This window comes from Macrobrachium nipponense, chromosome 18 (genome assembly GCF_015104395.2).
Source record: "Macrobrachium nipponense isolate FS-2020 chromosome 18, ASM1510439v2, whole genome shotgun sequence".
NCBI classification, from domain to species: domain Eukaryota; kingdom Metazoa; phylum Arthropoda; class Malacostraca; order Decapoda; family Palaemonidae; genus Macrobrachium; species Macrobrachium nipponense.
This window is the reverse complement of record NC_087211.1, coordinates 35,586,115-35,597,689: the sequence shown is the minus strand read 5'-3', so window position 1 is coordinate 35,597,689 and position 11,575 is coordinate 35,586,115. Positions and strand designations below refer to the sequence as shown.

The 11,575-nt window shown below is 39.0% G+C and overlaps 2 protein-coding genes across 2 annotated transcripts in view; one reads left to right on the top strand and one right to left on the bottom strand.

The window, feature by feature from the left end:
* LOC135196964 (sulfotransferase 1C4-like) overlaps nucleotides 1–11,575 on the bottom strand; it is a 136,523-nt gene that overhangs the window by 60,825 nt on the left and 64,123 nt on the right. The window lies entirely within an intron of this gene.
* Nucleotides 5,374–10,363, top strand: LOC135196963 (uncharacterized). Its single transcript, XM_064223821.1, has 6 exons — nucleotides 5,374–5,879; nucleotides 6,186–6,410; nucleotides 7,070–7,780; nucleotides 7,911–8,135; nucleotides 8,273–9,202; nucleotides 9,329–10,363. The coding sequence occupies exons 1-6, from the start codon at nucleotides 5,523–5,525 to the stop codon at nucleotides 9,740–9,742; spliced, it is 2,862 nt and encodes a 953-aa protein (XP_064079891.1). The 5' UTR covers nucleotides 5,374–5,522; the 3' UTR covers nucleotides 9,743–10,363.

Below are 11,575 nucleotides of genomic sequence, written 5' to 3'. Positions count from 1 at the left end.
GACAGACTCTCCTTTAAATAATATCGATGGTTTCGTCCACCAGTACATTCGTGAATAGACTTTCTACATCCAGCGATGGGGTGGTAGAGCTTGGAGGCATAGTATTCAAAATATCAGTGAAATCTACCAGGGAAAACACCGAGTACCCCCTAGGGATGCAGGGAGTGAAGATCATATTCAGAGTTGTGGTTATTTCATAAGTTGGAAAGTTAGCGTGGAAAATTACAGAGTACAACGGGTTGCTGGCCTTGTGAGTCGGTGCCTTTATGCCCATGGGGAGTGCCTGATACTTACAAACACTCTGTGGTAGCTTCGTACGTGAGACATGCAATTATGCACAGTTCCTCGTGGAAAGCTACACGCATAGCTCACATATAAAAACAGTTGGACATGTATGCCCCCACACCAGTGGACATCACTGGTGTGTTGGCCTACCTCACTAAGAAACATCATATTGTATTATTACAAAGTTGCATACCACAGCCAGTTCCAGGATGAGGTCAAGACCACGAAGAGAATAATTGCAAGAGGTACAACACTATAAATCCTGATGAGAGTACATCCTTATGTGTACTTTGCCCAAACCTAGTCAGCACCCTTGTCATGCGAAAGTGCACAGCGCCTGTAAAGAAATGGAAGCGACCAACGAAGTATACAAATTGTATCAAAGGGGCATGTCAAGTCCTCAGCAGTTGCTACATAGGGCGCACCACTACCAGTGTACACAGGCGATTGCAAACTCACTTCAACCAACGGGTAATATTTCAACACTAGAAAGCACAGAGATCAAGCATTGAGAGGTCCAGTTCCAAAGATTGCAAATAGTAGAAGCTGTGAGTAAAATTTACCAACTTCCTGCGTTAAACATACAGATTAACACAGATTTCATCCTCCTTTCTTCAAGAAAACCACAGACACGACTGCCAACAATGATGCCAACTAAGACTATTGGCCAAAGATGAGACTCACACCTTTGCCCACACCCTTAGCTGTAAGCAGCAGCATAAGACGCATCCTACGGAGCACCAGGAATGATCATGTTGCCGCTCAGGCTAGTAGTGAGAGAATGAGACATGCCGATCAATAGAAATTCAGCACTCCAATGACATCATGTTTAAAATTCAAAAGTCTGCATGCAGTAGTAAAAACTTGTATGTCTATTTGTAATTCAATCCTGGAGACATCCCCTATAAACGAGGAAACGGACCATCAACTAGAAAAAGTAAATTGAAGAATCTTGAATAATTTTTCCTATTCCTGAGAAGCTCGCCTCAACAGAAAAAGAAGTATAGAAGTTCAGTATAAATATACATATAAAATAGATATAAAACATATAAATATATATAAATATATATATATATATATATATATATATATATATATAAATATATATACATATGAGTCTGATCACATCACCATGATTTATATATACGCATTAAGCTACAATTGTCCTTTAATATCTAATTCGCTGCTACATTCATTAACAGAGAATATATTAATTCAGAGGTAGAGCGAATTAGATATTAAAGGACATTTGTAGCTTAACGGGTATATATATATATATATATATATATATATATATATATATATATATATATATATATATATATATGTATATGTATATGTGTATATGTATATGTGTGTGTGTATACATCATACATACATATATATATATATATATATATATATATATATATATATATATATATATATATATATATATATATATATATATATATATGTATATATATATAACTGGTAAAAATGTTCTCTTACAACATAATAAAAGGAGCCCATAAAAACACCAAAATATAGAGAGAAAAGTACTATATTTCAGAGACTGCTGTCTCCCGAGGGAGACAGCAGTCTCTGAAATATAGTACTTTTCTCTCTATATTTTGGTGTTTTTATGGGCTCCTTTTATTATTATTATTATATATATATTATATATATATCATATATATATATAATATCTAAATATATGCATATATGTATTATCTCTCTCTCTCTCTCTCTCTCTCTCTCTCTCTATACACACACACACACACACACACACACACACACACACACACACATATATATATATATATATATATATATATATATATATATATATATATATATATATATATATATATATATATATATATATATATATATATATATATATATATATATATATATATATATATGTATGTATGTATGAAACAGGGCACAGGTTACATATATAAAGGCGGTTATGATGGGGATATCAATGGTAATGGTGCTTATAGTAGAGGCACTGGTGATAATTTTGACGGCATTAATAATGGTGGTATGAGAAATAACAGTGGTGATACTGATACTAACATTGGGGTTATGGTGGATGGAATAAGGGACACTGGTATAAATAAGGGTGATATTTATGGGGACGTGGAACAAGAATGTGCTATGCGTAATGACCACGAATATAAAGGTGCTTTATCAGGGGTACAGGGACCATGGACAAGGTCAGGCTGAGAGAAGCGAGAAGACCCAAAGAGGTGTGCATAATTGAGGGTAGCGAGAAACTAAGAAGGGTTATTAGCACCGTATCGCTGAACAGAGTATCAAATAATGGTGTTATATGGCTGGAATTATTGAACTGTAACGATACATTTAGGAAGTATCAGAAGAACACTTATGTGGTAGACCTCCAAGATTAGATTAATGATAGTGGTTCAGTGGCTATTGTAAAGGGGAACACTCAGTTTTCAGAGGCAGAAATGCAAACAAGGAAGAAAATCTTTAGGGAACATTTAGCTAATGCAGACTACAAGGAGCATATAGAAGCGGTAAGCGAATGTTTGGTTGAATTTGGAGATACTGTGGCTTTAAAAGGGGATAAGTTAGGACTGACTAATGTGTTAGAACATAAATTGTAGAAGAAGGAACAAAAACCATTTTTATTCCTGCATAACGCATACCCTTCAAAATCAGAGAACAGGAAGGGAAAGAAGTCAGTAAATGGGAAGAGGAAGGTATTATTAGACTTAGTGTGTCCCCATACAACTTACACATGTTAGCAGTGCCTAAGAAGGACGGATCTATCCGGGTATGCGTCAATTTCCGACGCTTAAACGATAAAACAATCCCGGACCGTTATCCAGTCGCGTGCATACCAGACCTCTTTGTAGAATTGGGGGACGTGGAATATATACCTGCATTAACCTCATGCAAGGCTTTCTGCAGGTCCCTCTTAGTGAAAATAGTAAGGAATATACTGCATTTTCGGTGCCCAAGGGACATTTTGAATTTGCGCGGATGCCTTTTGGTTTGTCAGGTAGTCCTATGACTTTTACGAGGTTAATAAACCTGGTTTTGCACGGCTATTGGGTAAAAATGTCTTTGTGTACATGGATGATATAATGATTGCAACTGACTCGGTCAAGCATTACATAGAAGTGCTTAAGGAAGTGCTCAGGAGACTTAGGTTAGCAGGACTGAAAATTAAGCTAGCTAAGTGTTCCTTCTTGAAGAAGCAAATTGCATATTTAAGTCATGACACATCTAAAGAAGGAGTTAGAGTAAATGATGATGAAGTCAAAGCAATTGCAAATTTTGCAAATGGATGATAAAATGTGATTAATCAATCTTATCTAACATTTTTTTCTTTTCTTCTTTTGTTATTTTCTTATTATGCACAACAGCAGCGATTTGGCATAAAAACCCGGGATAATTGCTGTAATACAATAAATAATGGATTAATTGGGTGAAATGTGTGGGAAAATACCGTGGAGTTTGGAAATATTATAAGCATTTTTTGGTGATTTTTGGTGGTGATTCCTGATGGTGTTGACTTTTGGTTGTGGTTTTTGGTGCTGTTGACTTTTGGTGATGACTTTTGGTGGTCATGGTTTTTGGTGGTTATGATTTTCGGTGGTGATCTGTGGTTTTATGAGCCAATGGGGTGGTGACTGTGATTCTTTGTGGTATTATGGCTCTTTTGGGGTGGTACTGGTGCATTGTGGCTTCACGGTTTCCTTGGTGATGTGGTGTATTCAATGAAGTCATATTCACCAGTGGTAGTATGGCGGTTTATGGTTGATAATTATAATTCGTGGATTGTGGTTTTCTGAGGTTTATATCCCACCGAGGCGGTTTCTTGGATGTTATATATATGTGGCAGTATCACAAATGGTTAACTTTGAGGTATATTTGGCGGTGTCTAAATGGCTTAGGATTTAGCCTGTGGTGGTGTATTTTATATTGGTGGTTATATAATGGGGGTGGACAATTTTTGGGTACCCATGTGGTAACAACGAAGATTTCTTGAGGATTTTGAAGATTAATGTGGTTATGTGGTATCAGTGTGGATTTATTGAGGATTCCCCAGTGAGGATTTGGGGTTAATTTGAGGTCAATGGTGATTTCGGGATTTAGGAAGCTAACTAGACAGGGCAATGTCGCTGTTTGAGAATTGTCTATACTTTTATATGACGTTTGTTGATAGACTCATGGAATTACCTGACAAGTGGGGATAGTTATATCCAATATGATTACGTAGAAGAGTAATGGTGTTTCAATTAATTTTTTGGGATTTTATATAATTCATTTGATTCCTTTTTCATATTAGCTATTTTGGGAAAATAAAGATTATATTTCTGTATAGCGAGAGTTTGAATTTGCCTAAGATTTAATGATTGATTTTCAGCTAGCTACAGGGATGGCAGGAGATGAGAACAAACGAAGTTAGGTCACGCTATCAGATAGGGGTTCTCTCCTTTGAAATAAATGGGGTCTTTTGACCCCATAACATATATATATATATATATATATATATATATATATATATATATATATATATATATATATTAAACTGCGTCGCTTAGCAGGTGATGGTTCGAGAGAACTAGAAAAAAAAAGGCGATGGGCATTGAAACACTAGAGAAGGTGCCATGAGCCTTAGCAGCTGCTCAACTGTAAATGGGTATCATCGTCTGCTGGGTTCAAGAAAATGGCGCGGGGGTCAGCAACTTCATCCCTAATAACATAAATATAACAAACAGCTGTATTCTCCCAGACAGCACTCCATTCAAATGATGATAAAATGGGGGATAAATTATATATTCATTTTCACACTTTCTGCCTCGTATAGCTGTGCTTCCTTGGCGACGATGGATGATGAAGATTCTTGGAAATATATGACAGTAAGAACTAGAACGAGAGACTTGACAAACGCGCATCACCATCACCAGTGAAGCAATCAGATCAATAATAACACTTCTTCTGAATTCCACGAGAGAGTTATGAATAGCTCTAGCTCAGTGATGGGTAGAACAAAAGTGGTACAATGACGCATTGGCTGAGTTTCAAGGAGTTGGCGGGTGGCGGTATATAGCTAAGTAGCCATCGATTGGGGCGCCAGTAAGCAACTACCTGTTGCAGTGATCGCATCTCAGTACGGGAGGAGAAGAGCAGACTTGAACTTCACTTTCGAAAGCGAAGGCGTCTTCCTTTTTGCACCTGCTTAAGAGCTCTCCTCAATCTTTCCGTTCACCGAAATGGCCTCCATCGAATCGCTCGGTTCCTTCACCAATCAATCATCAAGCTTCAACTTCGTTCCCAGGATCTGTCAGTGCAGAGCAATTGCGAGAGATTGCGGGGAACTGTGGCTTCCCATTTCCCGCAGGGGACATTTCTTCAGCGACTCGATCTTCGAAAATTCCCGCACGTACTTCCACTCAGCCATTCAGGAGATGCTGAGCAAGTGGAAGGACATGAACAAGCTCAATGAAGAGTGGCTGAGCAACAGTCAGTCTTTAGCCAACAGCTTCAGTCTCTACAGACAACTGAGATCCAGCAGCAATCAAGAAGATAATCAGGCCTCCACTCTTGTGTCCGACAGCAAAAGTCATAAGGTAATACAGAAACATTCATATAATACTCAGTTATTTTGTTGGAGGTCAACCTGAAGTACATTTTTCTTTTATTCTTTTTACGGCTGTATTTATCTATTTATTCAGTATTCAGTTATCATTAGACGTTATAAGCTTATAATTGATTATATAATTTCTTCTCATCCGTAGACAGACGGTTTCGCGAAAGCTTCCATCATGAATTCATCGTCTTTTTAAGCTGTTCGATAAGAATATTCTACTGACGAATATAATAATAATATCAATAATAAAAGTTAAATATCATAAGGATATTCTCTCCTATCTCAGGTTGTGATGGATGTCCAGGACTTCGTGGAAGGAGGCATCAAGGTGAAGGTCTTGGGAGAAAAGGAGGTGGTTGTTGAGGGTCAGGGGAATGGCAGTCCTGGCGAAGGATCCTTCTCCTCCAGAAGGTTCTGCAGGAATTTCACTTTCCCAAGTTCTGTCAACATGGCTGACGTCACCTCAGTGCTCTCCTCTGACGGAGTGCTGACGATCGAGGCCCCAAAAATGGTGAGATTAGATCCTTATTTTCCTTGTTTTCACCCATGTTTCCCCGCTGTACTGGTAAACGCATAGTATTTTTCACACAGTAATTGTGTCCATTAACTTCTAGGTGAGGTTAGTTATCTGGTTGGTTTGTTTTCTCTTTTACCGATTTCTGAAATAACTCCCTTGAAGTCAGACTTGATAGCAATACTTACGATTGAGACATTATATTGATAAGAAGAAAAGAAAGAAACCGAAAGATTCAGTGCCGACGTCATTATGAGAAATGTCGAAAATTTCAGTTTTTTCCAGTTGTGGTTTCTATAAGATCGTTATCTAAATAATCAACAAAAAATGTCACAAACACAGACCAGCTTATTTGGACGTTGACTTCGTACTCTAACAATAAGAATGCAAAAGATAAGAGATAGGCCATTTAGACATGAAACCCCCAACTTCCTTATGAGATGATCCGACTCATGAATTTGTAAAAATGAAGAGAAACTTCAGTTCAGCACCCTGTCAAATTACCATGAATAACTGAAAAACCGAGATTAATAGTTTTTTCTTTTCTACGTGGAAACTGTGCCTAGATAAAAGTTGTCTAGGAATAAGAGAGAAAGAGTCAAGTTTAAAACTTACTTCATCTGAGGTACTATTGCATCACCTTTTTTTCTTCCCAGACTGCAGAAGACAAGGCTAAGTCAACCAGACAAATCCCAGTGGAAATTGAGGGAACGACAGCCACTGCCAGTTCTTCATCAGAGTCTGTCGTGGACATTAGTGCTCACTCAGATGCAACGAAAGGAAAGAATGACGTCGTTTATTACTGCAGAGACTGCAACAAGAAGATTGGCTCTTGGCACAAGGCTCCAGAGACGAAGTTGGCCCTGCAGGAAGGAGTGAAAGTGCCAATAAACATCAACGCGTCTTCAGGGGCTGAGAAGATTATTCCCGTACAGCAGGAGGCGTCTCCAGATAATAAAAATGATACACAGACAACATACATCAACATAGAAAAAGAATGGGAGGCAGAAAGCCGAGCCAAGATCTCAAAAGAACACAAGGATACAACAGAGAATGCAAACGTCTTGCAAGTCGAGAGCAAAGCAAATCAAAAGTCTGCCTCGAATACAAACTGCTATGACGTTCCCGTAATGACTGGTTTCAGTCTTCTTCCTGTTTCTCGGAGAGGTCCTTTCTTCAGTGACTCCTATTTCAGGAGTGTCCAGAAAGATTTCCAATCAGCAGTCCAAGAAATCCTCTCCAGGTGGGGAGCGGCAACTTCCATGCTTATGGAAGACAACTTGTCTGCATACAGAAGACTTCGCCTCCAAAACTTCGCAGAGGAGACTCAGGCCGTTAAGACAGCAGAAGACGAAACTAACCACAAGGTGAGATTCTGAAAAATTCAATTATGTATTGATCAGTGACATCAACATAATAATACCATATACCAGTGAGTGAAACAAAACTTAACCAAAGTGATGTAATAAAATGTATGTATGATTCATTTACTTCCAGTTCGTACTAGACGTTCAGGACTTCATGAATGGTGGCGAGGTGACAGTGAAAGCCATTAATGACCGAGAGATTGTGATTGAAGGACAAATAGAAAAGGAAGAAGGAGGATTAAAGTCTCTGAAACGTTTCTTGAAGCGTTTCAGTGTACCAGGAAACCTCAAGCTTGAGTCTGTTTCTTCAGTTGTGTCTTCAGATGGGGTACTCACAATCACCGCCCCCAAGAAGGTATCTAGAGGCATTTTTCTCTCTTTATGTCTATATGTCTAAATTAATTCATAGACATATATGAGTATTACATAATTATCATTTTACAGATTCTTAGTTAAAGCCTATAGAGCTAAGCAAATTCTTTCCCTTTGCAGCCTTCATCTATACAACTGAAAGAAGTTATCGTCCCAGTGAGCATTGAGGCAGCAGACGCCAAGGATGTGGTAGTTAAGAAGACACAAGAAAACCAAAATTCTTCCAATTCCTCTTTCTCATCAACTGATAATAACAGTGAAGGAAATACTATTTGTACCACCAGCCAGAATGTGAGCAACCAAATAAAAGTGCAAAGAGATTGCACTGATAAGAATTTCGAGAGCTCGAAGCTGCAAAGCCAAGCAAGCCAAGCTGGTAAAGAATGTATTATTCCAGTTAATGTGGAAGGCGTGTCTGCTCACACAAGACAGCAGAGCTTAGACAAACAAACAGGCCTGACAAGAAAATTCCAAGAAGAAAAGCAAGATCTGCAAGTTCAACAGCAGACAGTGAAAGACCAGGCCGCCACAGATCGTGTCATTCCAATCAATATACAAGGATCTCCAGACAACACCAAGGCTCATTCAGTCGCTCACCAGAAGGACTGCATTATTCCAATTAGTGTGGAAGCAGAATCTAGTCATGTGAAGGCAGAGTCTTTCGGTGACAAAATAAAGCAACAAAATGAAAGCAAGGAAAGCAATGCTTCTGCCATCGGTCAAAATGACAAATGTCATTTTCTCCACCAGAGGGCGAAAGCTGCCAGCAGTGAAAAGGCTCTCATGAGTAATCGACTTTCAGACAACCTTGCTTGTACTTCAGCAGCCACACATTACCTCCCTATCGCCAGAAAAGGACTTTTCCTTGATGATACTTTCTTCGGGGACTATCAAAAGAGCTTCCAGGAAGCTGTGAAAGATGTTCTTGTCAAATCCAGGCACTTCATGCACAACGAAGACTGTATGACAGCCTACAGAAGTCTGCGACAGAGTGACCTGAGAGTTGAGAATCAAGCTCTATATGCTCAAGAAGACAATGACTCCTTTAAGGTCAGTGGACCGCATCAACTGTCATATTTTGCATGATTTCTGTATACTCAGTCTTTCTTCATCATCTTTACTTTGTCATTACTTGAGATTTTTCAGAACTCATTTGCGCCTCTTTATGATTTGCAGGTAGCTGTAGATGCTAAGGACTTCATCAATGGGGACCTCACAGTGCGAGTCAAAGGTGAAGAACTTGTGATTGAAGGCAAAGCAGAAAACAGCGAAGCGAAGTCCGCGAACTCCTTGACTTTCTCTCATCGCTTCCTCCTTCCCGAGTCCTTCAATATGAGCACCATAACCTCGGCCATCTCCTCCGACGGGATCCTGACAGTGCAGTGCCCGAAGAGGGCGAACGCTGGTTCAGCAGACGGCGTCAGGAAGATGTCGACCGAGGCCAGATCGAAGCACGAGAGCCACACCGAAGGTGCTCACAAATGGGAAGAGAAGAAGGTGAAGCAGTCTTCCGAGCAGGGAGACGGTTGCTCCTCTCGTACCCTCTGCAGTAGCTACAATTCCTGCCAACAGCAGTCTTCACAATTTTAATGCTGAATTCCATTTTATATAGGATTGTATATATTTTTGTAAACAGAGTAGAGTTTTAGGAGAAACGAGATGGAATGATCTGTGATATTCATCCCAAAGAGTGCAATTTGATCTTGGTTAGTTTTCCGTTTTCCTAAAATCGTCCTCAACATCTCTGGGATTATTTCAAGGCAAGAAACAAAAGGTAAGAGTCATCTCATATCTTCCTCTTTGCAACCTCATTGTTATCAAACAGAATATTGATAGACATTTTTTTTATAATTATCAAAGGTTAAATAAAAAAATAATAATTAAAGGAAATATTTTTCTTACTTTGCAGGGTCTGTCTGCAGTCCAGAGACCTTATGTAACTTCTAAATCTTCTATAATTGCAAGTCTTCAAATAACTCTTTAATTTAATACCTGCTAAATTTTCTAAGGAGATAATATTTAATTACACAACGGAAAATTGATTTTGATGCAAATTATTTCCAGAAATCCTTTAGTTTGTTTTACCTCAAAATAAGCAGTAATATCTTTATGAAATTATCACATATTCATAAATTAGGGGTAAGATGTCTTTAATAGGAGTATCACGAATTGTTAAAACTTTATCATGGATAATATATAAATATAAACCCTTCCTGTTATCAATTTTAACCCCCCCTTCATTGTACTACCTAATTTTACAAAATCCGACTTGAATGGGACTGTGTCAGTCCAGTGCTGGAAATACAATATATGGTTCGGATCTCACAAGATGCTGTAGGTCCCGTTGCTAAGTAACCAATTGGTTCCTAGTCACGTAAAAATATCTGGTCCTTTGGGCCAGCCCTACGAGAGATGTTAATCAGCTCATTAGTCTGGTTAAACTAAGATATACTTAACTTTTTTTCTTCCGCCATGGCTGAGAAGTCCATCTCACAAAAAGGTCTGGGTTCTGAAAATCCACCCTCTAAAAGGTTGTATCCAGATCCAGATAATATCTCCCCAGTGTGGCAGGAGTGGTGACAACCTTGCAAAAATACCCCTCAAGCAGGTTTTGATTGATTTTGGTAGAAGTTCCAGAAAAAAGAATCAGAAACTGCATGATGCTCAGCTGGCATCTTTGGGCATTTTGAGAAATTCAACATGGCGTCCAAGATGACTGCTGTGTAAATCCAAAAGCTATAAACGTTTCTCATTTCTTTATTTTTTTGGTATATTTTACACTATGATACATCAATTCTAGGGTCAAGAAAGCCAAATTTAATGAAAAATAAAGTTTAAACCCAAATGCTGCCTTATTTATTGGCCTCTGGTCATGTAAACTATGCCAGGTACGGCATGTACTATCTTTGCTCCATGGAAGCACTACCATCTGAAATAACAGAAATGTTTCTCAAGAGGCCAACATACAGTGAGATACACCTGGGGCATCAAACGCCACATGGAGTGACATGTACATTGAAACTACATTCAAGCGGGTTGGTCACAGCCAGGGGGGATTGACAGGAATAGCAATGCCACAAAAAGATGGGCACTCAGTCTCCACAACTGCAGTATCCTTGTTCGTGACATTGATGCCATGCGAGACAACATCCAACAACCCTCAGTTTACCACAAAGAAGAGTCCCGAGCACAGATCCGATCAGATGCCAATGACAGATAGAACCTAAAACAGAAGTTGGAGCACTGTATCGATCCTCTGGATCCAACTGGTCACCCCAAAGAACTCTTCAGCATTGTCACAGGAAAACTTGCTTCTTCAACGGCCAATGTTAAACAAGCCTTGGCACTGGGGAAACAGTCTATGGAAGCGTACGAAGCAAAGCTGCCAGATGGATTCCTTGAACCGATCAACTGTCCTGTAAC